The sequence below is a fragment of the Caretta caretta genome, chromosome 13 (assembly GCF_965140235.1).
Source record: "Caretta caretta isolate rCarCar2 chromosome 13, rCarCar1.hap1, whole genome shotgun sequence".
NCBI classification, from domain to species: domain Eukaryota; kingdom Metazoa; phylum Chordata; order Testudines; family Cheloniidae; genus Caretta; species Caretta caretta.
The window spans coordinates 16,743,095-16,757,547 of NC_134218.1; the positions used below are offsets into that span (position 1 = coordinate 16,743,095).

General features: G+C 44.3%; 1 protein-coding gene across 1 annotated transcript in view; it reads left to right on the plus strand.

The window, feature by feature from the left end:
* Positions 1-2,327, plus strand: part of PEDS1 (plasmanylethanolamine desaturase 1) — a 39,097-nt gene extending 36,770 nt beyond the window's left edge. Inside the window, 1 exon segment of the mRNA XM_048819734.2 lies at positions 1,133-2,327. Coding sequence (XP_048675691.2) covers positions 1,133-1,254 — 122 coding nt within the window. The 3' untranslated portion in view covers positions 1,255-2,327.
* The last annotated feature ends 12,126 nt before the right edge of the window (positions 2,328-14,453 follow it).

Consider the following 14,453-nt stretch of genomic DNA (forward strand, 5'->3'; position numbering starts at 1 on the left):
GTACCACATCTATAGGAATGCTTTGCCCTGACCTGACAAAGCTGGCTGTGGGGCAGCTCCTCTGGAAGCCTCTCAGTTCCTCTCCTCATCCTGCCTCCCATCCAGCTCACTTTTTGCATTCTCACCAGCCTTTCCTGCTTGCTCTGTCTCTTGCCCAATAGCCCTTGCATGTCCACACACCTGTGCTTCTCTTGGGTTTCCTCCTCTCTGCCTGCTGCTGCTTTCCCTGCACTCATCAACTCCTGGGGGAAGAAAATTTGAGAGTGAGTATTCCGTCTGGTGGGTGCAATATTATGTACTTGAGCCAGTTTTCAGAAGCATGGATTCACTGGCGTGACTAACCTAAATACCTCTGTGCAGGAAAAGATGGATTTAAGGTTTTCAGAGCTGTTCTCAATTGGTAGTATGTGGGTTGGTTTAAAGTACAGTATCAGGAAAGAATTGTAACTATCCTGATTAAGATTATGAAGGTGACATACCAAGTGCTCTTGAGTCTTGCATGTTGCATGCTAAACAAAGTCTGAACTGCTGTTTTAGCTGGAGCTGCCCTAGTTAAGCATGCAGTTTTCCCTACCCCTCCCCTGGCTGTGCCACTGAAAACTAGGAATTAATATAAAGCCTATTTAGCTATGGCTGGGGCAACATATACTGGATCTTACAAAATCTGAGTTAATAAATCTGTCTAAATGTCAGTGACCAGTTATCTTGTTTGATTTGAATATTCTCTTGCACAGCTTGCAAATGAGGCATTGCAACCGTGTGCTAGTGCACAGGAACCAGAAAGGGAAACCATCTGAACAAAAAGTGAAACTGATGGGTCTGAATGAAGGGCCATTTGTAATCTATGTAACTAGCTAGAAATTTTAAAACAGAAATATCTAAATTCAAAGTGTTTTTTCTCTCTTTTGCCCTAATAGGGTCTCCTTTAGCTTTGTGTAGTGGCCATTCTTCACTGTTTGCCCATAACGCGCTACCGCTGAACTTTTCTATAACACACTTTTGTTTGATATTTAAAGTGAATAACACTCTTAAGTAGGGAAGAAAAGCAATGCAAACTTGCATTTCTACTGCTATGGTTTAAGCTAATGCTCGATACTTTTTTTTTTCCCCCACCCCCCCCGGGGTCTTTCAGGTTGGCTGAACTATCCATTAGAGAAGATTGGATTTTGGAGATGCTTGGAGAATATTATCCAAGGAGTGACTGGGCAAAAGCCTAGAGCAGATGACATGAAGTGGGCCCAGAAAGTTAAATAAAACTCTTACCAGCCTTCTACAGTTCTTATCTTTGTTGCCAACCTTTTAAAAAAAAAAAAAAGCCATCAGCCAAATGCAAGACTTGCAAAGAAATAACAGACTAAAGCACAAGCTAAAAAGTGCTAACATCGACTGCAATTAAAAACTCATTCTTCTTCAAACAATACTTGAAATGCGAATGGTTACTTTTCCGTTTGTACTGAGCACCTTTCTTTAGCCATGTCTGCTGATGTTTTAGAAAATATTTCATCACTGAGTCTCATAAAAACCGTCAGGTGAGCCAGAGAGGAAGACGATGCACCATCACTTCTAATACATTGGTGGCACAGTAAACATGTGTTGTATCAACATTATTTAACTTTTAAAAGTAGCTTGTTGTCGAAGACCAATATGGAGAATAGTGAAGATAACTTGTCACGGCATTTCAAGAAATCCCATCCAGATATGCTGCATGAAAACAGCATGTCAGAGTGATGGAAGCCAATAAAATTGTCACAGTTTGTGCGTTTAGTGGTTGATAAATCTGTCAATTCCATCTTTACTATTGTGTTAAGTCTTGTTAACGTGGTGTGGAGCAGACTTTGAAATCTTGACTTGATCAATAGGCAAAGAATTAAGTGTTTTCAGTTTCCCTTAAAATAAATCTGTTCAAATTTTTATGAGGCATTTGAACCAACCATTTATGTATAAGCATTCAATTTTACATGAATAAATGTCTGAGTATCTGGAGGGCACGTTGTATATGTGTACCCCACATGCTTGCATTAATTGATTCAGAGTGCTCACTGATGGGATCTTGCCGGTATGTGTTTCCTGTTCCAATAATCAATGTTTAAAGTAGTTGTAGCATTGAGCACATCTGCAAATTGTTGTCTTTTGAGAGCAAAAGACATCAGATTTTGTGTCTTTAGCACGGAAATGTTAATGGTGTTTTTTTAAGGTGCTTGTTGGTTTCTGTAAATAATATAAAGCCTTAATCTATTCTGGTGTAACATGGAATAATATTTTAACGTGATGTTCTAAATGTATATAATTTATAACAGCAGTTGGATAATACTAATCACATTTGTTAAGTCTTGTTTCAGTTCTTCATTTATGTGATGGTATAAAATCACACTTCGTCCTCAACACTTAGTCTGAAATATCTAGCATTCACAGGATTAATGCATGAGTCCCCCAGCAGCCTGGGGGGGGGAGGGGGGTTGATTGTAAACCTGGCCTTTCCTTTGCTTATACTATAGCAGTGTATTTTACTCTAACAAAGGACTATTCCAGTTTCTACCACCCTACAGAAAAGCTTTACACCCAGATCCTACAGTGAGCTCTACGTAGGGCAGGGGTGAGCAAACTTTTTGGCCTGAGGGCCACATCTGGGTATGGAAATTGTATGGCGGGCTTATGTAATTGAGGGTTGGGGTGTGGGAGGGGGTGAGGGCTCTTGGGTGGGGTTGGGGATGAGGGATTGGGAGTGTAGTAGGGTGTTCCAGGCTGGGACCGAGGGGTTTGGAAGGTGGTAGGGGGATCAGGGCTGGAGCAGGGGGTTGGGGCATGGGAGGGGAGTCAGGGGTGCAGGCTCTGGGATGCGCTTACCTCAAGCAGCTCCTAGAAGCAGTGGCATGTCCCCCCTCTGGCTCCTATTTGGAGGAGTGGCCAGGCAGCTCTGTGCACTGCCCCGTCTGCATGCATCACCCCTGCAGCTCCCATTGGCCACAGTTCCTGGCCAATGGAAGCTGCGGGGACAGCATTTGGAGTGGGGGCAGCGTGTGGAGCCCCCTGGTTGCCACTACACACAGAAGTCAGACGGGGGGATATGCTACTGTTTCCAGGAGCTGCACGGAGTGGGGCAAGCCCATGATCCTGCTCCCTAGCTGGAGCGGGGCAAGCTCCAGACCCTACGCTCCAGCGGGAGCTCAAGGGCCGGATTAAAACATCTGGAGGGCTGGATGCAACCCCTGGGCCGTAGCTTGCCCACCCCGACATAAGGAGGACCCCTACCCCTGGGCTGAATGCTTGAGAGAAATGCCCTTAAATTGCTACGTTTCTGTTCCTAGCAGTCCCTCACTCAAGTGAAGCAGATTAGCATAGTAGCTATTTTTTCCCTTTCTTCCAGGGGTTCTCAAATTGGGGGTTGGGGCCCCTCAGGGGGTCATGAGGTTATTACCTAGGGGAGGTCGCAAGTTGTCAACCTGCACCCCAAACCCCACTTGCCTCCGGCATTTATAATGGTGGTAGATATTTTTAAAAGTGTGTTTAATTTATTAGGGGGAGTTGCACTCAAAGGCTTGCTGTGTGAAAGGGGTCTCCAGTAAAAAAAAGTTTGAGACCCACTGCTTTCTTCCAACAAATGAACTGCTGTGAAATAGATTGAGTGTTTTGATTCTTTTCTTTCCCAGTTGTAAACTCTCTGTACCTCAATGTAAAATTGGTACACTTAATTTTGGGGTGGTAAATAAGTTGCATTGGCTTTAAAGTTTGTCACTTTAATAGGAAGGTACATTTTCAAGGTTAAGTACTAGGTCGTGTAAATCATGGTGTATGCATAGCCTTGGTCTGAGAATTCTGGCCATGTTTTGATTTTGAGTCTAAATTTTTGAATGTCATGATCTATGCTTTTCAAAATGGCTCAGGATGTGGCAATTCCCTTCTGTTCTCAATGAGAGGTGCTGAACTCTGAAAATGTGGTCCTAGAGATTCGTGTTGCAGTCGGTGCCTTGTTTTTAAGCTTTTCAGGTCCTGTATTCTAACAAGCTAAAGAAAACCTGTCTTTCCCCCTCCGCCTCCATAAAATGCAATTATCTGCTTGCTCCAAATTCTTCAGTCAGTGTAACCATGCAAAAGTGTGGGTCTTATTTAAAAAGACTTGGGAGAGAACACCCCCACACTTTGGCTCCTTTACTCCTGATAGAAGGGCCAGAACAGTATAAAAAGGCCCTAAAAGACCAGCATCCAGACTGGGGGAGGTTTCCCCCAGTACAGGCACTGTGGAAGGCAGCATAATGAGCACACTCTGTGTAGGGTGTTCTGGAGCAAGGATGGGGAAGGGGATGGGAGAGGCCTGTTGAAGCCTGGCTTAAGCACAGCATTGGGAGATGCTGGTCAGCCAAGGGAGGCTGCCATAATTTAGCAGCCCCCCAGTGCTGTCTTAAGTTATGCCAGGAGCCTAGAGGGATGATTTCTCTACAATAGTTTTAACCATCAGTGTGTTTGTTATGGTTAGGTTGCTGCCTCTAACTTTATTGACTCTAATAGTACCAGGGGCAATACCCTTCAGGAAATCAGTTCCTTCCATCTGTTCTACTGAAACAGGAACACTTACATTGGAGTGGAATTGAAACAGTCCTTGTGTTACAGGTAAAGTATGCGGTGAAGTTTCCTGGAGTTTAAATATATACACCTTGGGTATGTAAATACAAACGTTGCTTCCTGAATAGAAGCCAGTTACTGTGTGATACTTTGCATGTTGATAGCATCTTTCTTCGGGATTTCTCAACTTTACAAACATCATGACTCATGCCTTCCTCTACCGTGTGGCTCATGAGTTTATATTCTTTTTACAGACCTTATGTGCTTGGTTTAGCTTACTTTTCCAGGGTCACTAACTTGTGGCTATAGACCCCAGGAACCTGACTCCCAGGCTATCCATTGCATAACACTTCTTCCCTCTTAAATAATAAACGTCTTTTGAGGCAGATGCCTCTAACAGAAATCTCCTTTATTGAGAATGGACATTGAAAATGTATGAAAAGAGCATTTGGGCTGACTTATATAAACAAGCAGAAGTTGCTGGTATTGTCTGCAGCATCATCTCTTGCCACCTGCTCCCAATCATATTTCAGCAACTTACATTCCACTTAAAGACCATCAGTGTGTCTTTCAGAGAAGAGCAGCACTGTCATAGAATCATAGAATATCAGGGTTGGAAGGGACCCCAGAAGGTCATCTAGTCCAACCCCCTGCTCGAAGCAGGACCAATTCCCAGTTAAATCATCCCAGCCAGGGCTTTGTCAAGCCTGACCTTAAAAACCTCTAAGGAAGGAGATTCTACCACCTCCCTAGGTAACGCATTCCAGTGTTTCACCACCCTCTTAGTGAAAAAGTTTTTCCTAATATCCAATCTAAACCTCCCCCACTGTTACTACCTATCCTCCACTTTCCTTCTGCTTAGAATATAAAAAACAGAGGGACAAGGTTAGGCTCTGGCTGTAGCATCCAGGCAGCACATGTTGACATACTCCTAAACCGTACATTCGTGGGCTACAATTGTGTTCAATTGTTGATGCAACTCTCACAGATCAGTGTCACTCTAGCATGTTTGGGGGATGTTACTGATGTCTGAATGTTTGTAGGACCATGATAACTCAACTTGCAGAGGAAGAGGCAGTGTGAGGAAAGTGGGAGGCATGGCCAACGAGCCCTGAGCTTTTCGTTATTGTAGTCCTTGTTCTTCCCCTGATTGCTGTGTGATCTTGGACAAGTTTATTAACCTCTGTGCCTCTTTGGTAATGAGGATGCTTACCAGTTTCTCCGGATAAATGCGTGAAAAGCACTACATAAGTTACTCCTAGGGGAATTCTGAGCCACTGTACAATGCAGAATTTTGCAGAAATTAATAGGTTTGCAGAATTTCCTTTCCCCCACAGAAATGGGCTGCAGTGCTGCTAGCTGCCATTAGGGGCCACTGGACTCGGTAGAGCCCAGCTTGCACATAGAAGACACTGCTGGGGAGAGGGAGCTAGAGGTTTTGTGTTTTTTTTTTTTTTTCTGGCAACCCAGTTAAAGAAAATTGTTGATGCCTGCAACTCAACAGAGCTGGGGATGAGGGGTTCGGGGGGGGGGAGGGCTCTGGGCTGGGGCAGGAGGTTGGGGGGGCAGGGGGTGTCAGGGTTCTGGGCTGGGGTGGGGCTCGGGATGAGGGGGTTGAAGTGCAGGAAGGGGCTCTGGGTTTGAGGGTGGGGCTCAGGGCTGAGGCAGGGGATTAGGGCACAGGGTTGGGGTGCGGACTTACCTCTGGCAGCTCCCGGTCAGCAGTGCAGCCAGGGTGCAGAGGCAGGTTTCCCACCCATCCTGTCACCGTGGACCACGCTGCCAGGCACCGCCCCCCAAGCCTCCATTGGATGGTGCTCATAGGTCCCCTTCTCCCCCACCTAGGAGCTGGACCTGCTGCTGGCTGCTTCCCGGGCGCAGCCCAGTGTCAGAACAGGTAGGGACTAGCCTGCCTTATCCAGGCAGCACCGCTGATGGGAGTTTTAACAGCCTGGTTGGCAGTGCTGACCAGAGCCGCTGTGACCCAGTACTAGGTCATGACCTACAGTTTGAAAACCACAGAGCTACTGCAGCTGCAGTTACCAGCATGCTGTGAGGGAAGGAGAGGGCATTGTGCAGGAAACTGTGCAAGCCTGGGACCGAGGATCAGGCTGTTTCTCCCTCTGGATCCCTAGGATCTGAGGTGGGAAGGGATGTGGGTATGTGGGCTTGGGGGGGCCTTGGCTAGGTTCTGGGGAGGAAGGCGGTTGGGTGTATTGGCTGGGGGGATCCCATAAGTGGGCCCTGAGGGAGGAGTTAGGGGTGTCAGCCCCCCACCCCCAGCTTGGCTCTGGGTTGGGTGGGGAGGAAGGGGGTAGAGAAACAGGAACTGGGTTGTCATAGGGGTTTCTTTAACTCTACTCCCGGGGGAAATTTTGTGTGTCTCTGTATTGTTACAGACCTACTTGCTGATACGTATTTTGAAATAAATTACCAAAATAATTGAAACTGGCATGACTGACAAAATTTGTAGAATTTTTAAATGTGTGCAGAATTTTTAATTTTTTGATGCAAAATGCCCCCAGGAGTAATAAGTGCAGAGTAAAGTAGTGAAGTCTGGTGGTATGCCACTCCCTACATGTTAGTTGTTAAATGGGTTCTGTTCTTAAGTCTCTTCTTTCCTTTTGGCCTGTCTACACATGGTCGCACCAGTTTAAATACACCTGTGTTTAAAAATCAATTTAGTTACACTAGTGCAAAATGAGGCTGTATGGGTGCTCCTAAATCAATATAAATAGCTTATTGGTTTATCTTAAATTGATTAGAAACAGGATAAAGCTGAACTGGAAGAAGCCACTTCGTTTAAATCAATACAAACCTCGGTATAGATTCACTTCTTTCAGTTTAACTGAATCAGTTAAAAAAGCTATTTAAATTAAACCGAAGAGAGAGTTGTGTATTACAGACATGAGCTCCATCACATCCTGCTCCCACACACGCTCATGTGAGCAGAAATGAGCCCTAAAACTTTTCCAAGTTTTCCTGGCTTTTTTTCTCTGCTCTTTCCTGTAGTAGTGAGTCTGAATCCGACATGGAACCAAATCTCTAAAAGGGGATTTGAATGAGGCAAGGATTCTAATCCCAGTTCAAATGTGGTGGGACTGAGGTTCTTTTTTGACAAGTCTTTACCAGCTAGAAATGTTCTGTTCCACAGCAATTTAACATAAAAGTAGGGTGGGGTGTATTTGTGTTCATAGGCTTAAGTAGGTGGGTAACAGGAACAAAACCTGTTTGTCCTTTTCCTCTGAAGTTAAGTAGTTCAAACTAACAATTGCGGATGACTTTCAAGATTTAGACACACACTTTGCTTGATGGCTAGACATGACTGGAATATACCATTTCCCCCATCTCTTGAACTGCACACAGTGTCTCTGTTATAAAATAATGGCAGTGAACAAGTCCCAGTGGAATTCAGCAACCCATAGACAGTTGTGGGATTTTCATTTGGTATGCGTTGTTGTGGGTATACGTGCTCATAGGGATGGCAACAACAAAATCCTTCTGTTAGAATAGGATGAAATTTCTAGGGAGCAGTTCCTCAGCTGGTGTAAATTTGTCATAGGTCCATCGAAACCAATATAAAAATGACTTCAGCGGAGGTATGACAGTTTACACCAGCTGAAGATCTTACCCCTAAAAATGCTAGAGGACTTTGCCAACTTTTTTTTTCTGCCTTTGCAGAGCAGTAATGACTGCACCAGCTAGCAATTGTTTGACCTATGTGAAATGAGTTGGTACTTTTAGATCACAAAAAGCATAATCAAATTTGCTACCTTATGCTTATAATAGAAATGTAGGACTCAAGAGGTCATCAAGTCCAGCCCACTGTGCTGAGGCAGAACCAAGTAAACCTACTATCCCACACAGGTGTTTGTCTAACCTGTTTTTAAAACTCCCCCGTGACACTGATTCCACAACATCCCTTGGAAGCTTATTCCAGAATTTAACTACCCTTCTAGTTAGCGTTTCTTAATATCTAACCAAATCGCACTTGCTGCAGATTCAGCCCATTACTTCTTGTTCTACCTTCAGTGGATGTGAAGAACAACTGATCACCATCCTCTTTATAACAGCCCTTAACATATTTGAAGGCTGTTATCAGGTCCCCCTCAGTCATCTCTTCTCAAGACTAAACATGCCCAGTGTTTTTAACCTTTCCTCCTAGGTCAAGTTTTCTAAACTTACCATTTTTGTTGGTCTCCTCCGGACATTCTCCAATTTTCCACATCTTTCCTAAAGTGTGGGGCCCCAAATTGGACATAGCTCTCCAGCTGAGGCCTCACCAGTGCCAAGTAGGGTGAGAGAGTTACCTCTGGTGTCTTACATTTGACACTCCTATTAATACACCCCAGCATATTAACCTTTTTCACAACTGCATCACAATGTTGGCTCACATTCAATTTGTGATAATCTATAATGCCCAGATACTTTTCAGCAGTACTAATGCCTACCCAATTATTCCCATTTTGAAGTTGTACATTTTGGTTTTTCCTTCCGAAGTGTAGTACTTTGCAAAAGTCTTGATTGAATTGCATCTTGCTGATTTCAGAACAATTCTCCAATCTGTCAAGGTCATTTTGAATTCTAATCCTGTTCTCCAAAATGCTTGCAACCCCTCCCAGCGTGGTGTTGGCTGCAACTTACAAGTATATTCTCACTTCATTAGCCAAGTAATTAATGAAAACATTGAATAGTACTGAACACAAGACTGATCCCTACAGGACCCTGCTAGATACCCTCTCCCAGGGCTTAGCTACACTTACATTTTATAGCGCTCTAACTTGCTGGCTTAGGGGTGTGAAAATCACCCGTCTGAGCGCAGCAAGTCAGAGCGCTTTAAAGCACTAGTGTAAACAGGCTCTGAGCCTGAGGAGCAGTTCCTCAACTTGTGTAAATTGTCATAGCTCCATTGAAACCAATATAAAAATGACTTCAGTGGAGCTATAACAGTTTACACCAGTTGCAGTGTAACTAATCTAATCTAACCGGTGGCCTCACAAAGGTTGAGGTGTTTAATACCAGTTTTGCTTCAGTCTTCACTAAAAAGGTTAATGTTAACCCGACACTCACCGTTAATATTAACAACAAGGAAGAAGAAACACAAGCCAAAGTAGAGAGAGAGCAGCTGACAATATTTAGATAAGTTAGATGTATTTAAGTCAGCAGGGCTGGATAAAATTCATCCTAGGGTAGTCCCCTCGTGGAGGTGGATTACCAGGAGCACTGGGAGAGCGCTCTCCCAGCATTCGCTTGCGACCACACTTGCACTTCAAAGCGCTGCCGCAACAGCACTTTGAAGTTTCCAGTGTAGCCATGCCCTCAGTTGCACAAGAAACCCGTGAAGATTCATTGAGAACGGGCTTTTCACCAGTTGTGAACCTACCTTCATAGTAATTTCATCTAAACTACATTTCCCTCGTTTGCTTTTGAAAAAGTCATGTAGGACTGTGACAACAAGCCTTACTGAAATCAAGATGTATCACATCTACTGCTTCCCCCCCATCTACTAAGCCAATAAGCCTGTCAAAGAAGGAAATTAGGCTGGTTTGGCATGATTTGTTCTTGACAAATCCATCTTGGCTATTCCTTATAGCCATCTTATCCTCTAGGTCAGTGGTTCTCAACCTTTGGCCTGTGGACTGCTTATGGCCCAATCAGCACACAGCTGTGACCCATGAGACATCCTCAGGGCCATATAGATAATGTGTGAATGTGGCCCGCATAACTCAGAGCTGCATATGTGGCCCACAATGGTAAATGCATTGAGAACCACTGCTTTAGGTGGTTACAAATTGATCGTTTAATAATTTGTTTCAGCATCTCTCCAGGTATTGAAGGTTGACTGGTCTATTATTCCTCAGGTCCTCATTCCTTCCCCCCCCCCTTTTTAAAGATAGGCGCTTTGTTTGCCCTTCTTCAGTCCTCTGGGATCTCACCCCTCCTCCATGAGTTCTCAAAGATGGCTAATGTTCCCTAAATACCTTAGGATGAATTTTATCCGGCCCTACCGACTTAAATACATCTAACTTATCTAAATATTCTTTAGCTGCTCTTTCTCTACTTTGGCTTGTGTTTCTTCTTCCTTGTTAATATTAACGGTGAGTGTCGGGTTACCATTAACCTTTTTAGTGAAGACTGAGGTAAAACTGGTATTAAACACCTCAACCTTTGTGAGGCCACCAGTTATTTGCTCATCTTCTCTGCCAAGAAGAGGACCTGCATTGTTTATCCTTCTCTGCTCCTGATGTATATAAAGAACCTTGTTGCCTGATGTCCTTTGAAAGGTTTGTCATTTTGTGCCTTAGCCTTTCTGATTTTGCTTTTGCTATTCTTTTATGCTCCTCCTTAACAATTTTGTCCATATTTCCTCTTTCTATAGAATTCCTTCTTGATTTTCAGGTCACTGAAGAGCTCCTCATGGAGCCATATTGCCCTCTTACTATTTTTTCTATTTTTCCTTCACATTGGGATAGTTTGCAGTTGGGCCTTCACCTTGAGCAACTGCCAGCCTTCCTTTATCCATGTGACCTTACCTACCAGTTCTCTGCATTTGTTAAAGTCTGCTTTTTTGAAGTTCACTGTCCTTGTTTTGCTGCTCTGACTCCTTTCTTTCCTTACAGTAATGAAATCTATCATTTTTATGATCTTTCACCCAAATTGCCCTCCACCTTAAAATTTGTAATTCCTCTCTGTTGGTCAGAATCAAGTCTAAATAGCTGTCCCCCTAGTTATGTCCTCCATTTTCTGAAACAAAAAGTTATCCCCAATACATTCCAAGAACTTATGGAAATTTTGTGTTTTGCCATATTTACTTTAACAGCTTTCTGGGTATTTAAAGATCCCTATTACTACCAGGTCTTGTGTTTTCGGCTATTTCTGTTGTTTGTTCTAGACATGTCTCATCCACCTCCTTTTCTTGATTTGTTTGTTTACAGTAGGACCCTACAATGAGTTCACCCCTGTTTTTTCCCCTTTTATCTTTACAGAGACATTCTACTGATATATAATGCAACACCTCCTCCCTTTTTTCACCTTGCAATGTTCTTCCTGGAAAGTTATGCCACTCTGGAATATTGGTCCAGTCATGAGATTTATCCTTCCAAGTTGTAATGCCAGTTAACTCATAATTTAGCTCATCATTTACTTCTCATTCCTCCTATTTATTCCCTATACTCCTTGCATTTGTGTGTAGACATTGTAGGTATTGAGCAGATTCACCCACTGGTTTTCCTCTTGTTGCTTCTATGACCCTATTGTAATTTTCCATGTCCCTCTCACCACGCCCAGCATCTAGCCAGCTGTAGCCTTTTATTTTTTGCGTACCTGTGCTTTTTTTCACCTGCCCACTTTGAATCTAGGCTGGGGAGTCAACAAACAAAGATGTTGTTTCCATTGTTGGACTGGTGGGCTGTGGGACTCCTCATCCCAGACGTTGTCCTTACTGGAACAGCATCCCAGGTGAGGAAGCAGAAGGCCTCCTGTTTATATCATCTGCGTAGCCATGAATTCATCTCCAGGATGCATGTGTCCCAGTCCAGGGTAAAGGCCCAGTCAGGGAGAATGGATGGGAACAGGAGTGCCACCACCTCCTTCACCCTTGCGCCCAGAGCTCTGTAGTCACTGCTGATCTGCTCAGGGTCATACTGGCTGTATCATTAGTGCCCATGTGGATGAGCAGCATAGACGGTAATGGTCAGAGGGATGGATAAGTACCTCCCCTGTCCTTGACATGTCCAATAGTGAATTCCTCATCTATTCATCTCAATTGCATTATACAATATATGAGCAAGACTTTAAAATCAATGATAATTACTGCTAAGTACCTAAAGCCATTCTATGTTGCTGCAAGTACTTTGATCCTAAGCCATTGTGTTGTGTAGTCTGAACTGGCTAAGGCCTGTATTCTGCTGCCCTCTACGGGATGGAATTGCAGTTGTGTGTCCATGCTGGGCCTGTGCTCTTGGAGCAGTTTGGATCAGAGTTTCATCTCTGCTGATCTTACTGTGAAGTTACAAGTTGTGAAGATGTACAGTGTGCTGGCACCAATGAAATCCTAGCTATCTCTAGATTTATTTCTTTATTTATTTATTTATTCACTTCTCTAGCAGTGAGGCAAGGTCTAACCTGAAGAAGAGCTTGGTGTAGCTTGAAAGCTTGTCTTTTATAGCAGCAGAAGTTGGTCTAATAAAAGACATTATCCTCATCTACCCTCTCTACAATCCTGGGACAAACACAGGCTACAGCTCCATCAACACTGCAAACTTCTATAGCACTTTTATCTGATGCTTTCTGGAATAGAAACACACATGCTCTCACACATCCCTTCTAAAATTAGTGTGTTTTCTGAGTAATGTAAAATCTAGTGATGGCTTTTGGCCAGTAAACCCTAGAGAAAGCAGAGTCCAGTTTTCACCTAAATCCCCCTGTTCAGTGGTGGCAAGCTCATCTACAGCTGTTGCCTGCTCTGTGCTACACCAGCAGTGCAATCTAGCTAGCGAGAGGGCATAACTGACCCCAGGGTGCTAGCCCAGAGCTTGTCTGCCAAGGGGCATAGAGCCAGAGGTTCTCAAGTATTTTACCATCATGCTCCACTTTTATAATGAAGGCAAACGAGCCCAGGGTCCAATTTCCTGGGTGCTGGAGACCATATTCATGTATACGGACTGTCAGTGAAATGCTAGAATACCAAAGCATGTGAGAGTATAAGTAACCTTTCCTTGACACATTGCAGTGAAAAGGATGAGCTTGGGGCAGCTGGGGCATGGGATACTGGAGCCTTGGAGAACATTTGTTTGGGGCACACTGGAGCAGTCTTATGTCTCCAGCCTAGCTTTCCACCCCTTGAGGCCCCTGGTCCTCCCCCCATCTCTCCCCCAACACATTACTGTCTGCAGTCCCCCTCAGTCTGTTCCACTGTGAGCCCCTGGTCAACCTTCAGCTCAACCCCTATGGTGCCCTGTCCAAGCATATTCTCTCCGTGCCATTGAGGCAAGTAGGTAGCAAGTATGGTGCTGGCAGCTCCAGGCAAGCTGCGTAAGGCAGAAGGGGGAAAGCAGTAAGAGCAAAGGAGAAGGCAGTGTCCCTGGCCTGCGTGCTAGAGTCCTAGTGGCTGGAAGAGTCACTGGAAGGACGTGCTCAGTGGCTGCAGGCTCTCAGAAAGGCTGTTGGAGGAACCACTGATGGAAATTCCAGGCAGCCAGAGGCATTTTTTATTTTTTAATGATGTAAATAAAAAAAATTAAAGCCAGAGTTTTCTGCACCCACCCAGACCCTGTCCTGCTGCCAGTCTGAGAAGGGCTGGTGTAGAGCTGCTGGTGGGCTTGCTCATGCTACACATCTTCCCTGCTACTAGATACATAGATATTAAGGTCAGAAGGGACCTTTATGATCATCTAGTCTGACTTCCTGCACAATGCAGGCCACAGAATCTCACCCACCCACTCCTGCGATAAACCTCTCACCTATGTCTGAGCTTATCGAAGTCCTCAAATCATGGTTTAAAGACTTCAAGGAGCAGAGAATCCTCCAGCAACTGACCCGTGCCCCATGCTACAGAGGAAGGCGAAAAACCTCCAGAGTCTCTTCCAATCTGCCCTGGAGGAAAATTCCTTCCCGACCCCAAATATGGTGATCAGCTGAACCCTGAGCATATGGGCAACATTCACCAGCCAGATACCTAGGAAAGAATTCTCTGTAGTAACTCAGATCCCACCCCATCTAACATCCCATCACAGGCCATTGGGCCTATTTACCATAAATATTTAAAGATCAATTAATTGCCAGAATCATGTTATCCCATCATACCATCTCCATAAACTTAACGAGTTTAATCTTAGAGCCAGATAGGTCATTTGCCCCTATTGCTTCCCTTGGAAGGCTATTCCAAAACTTCACTC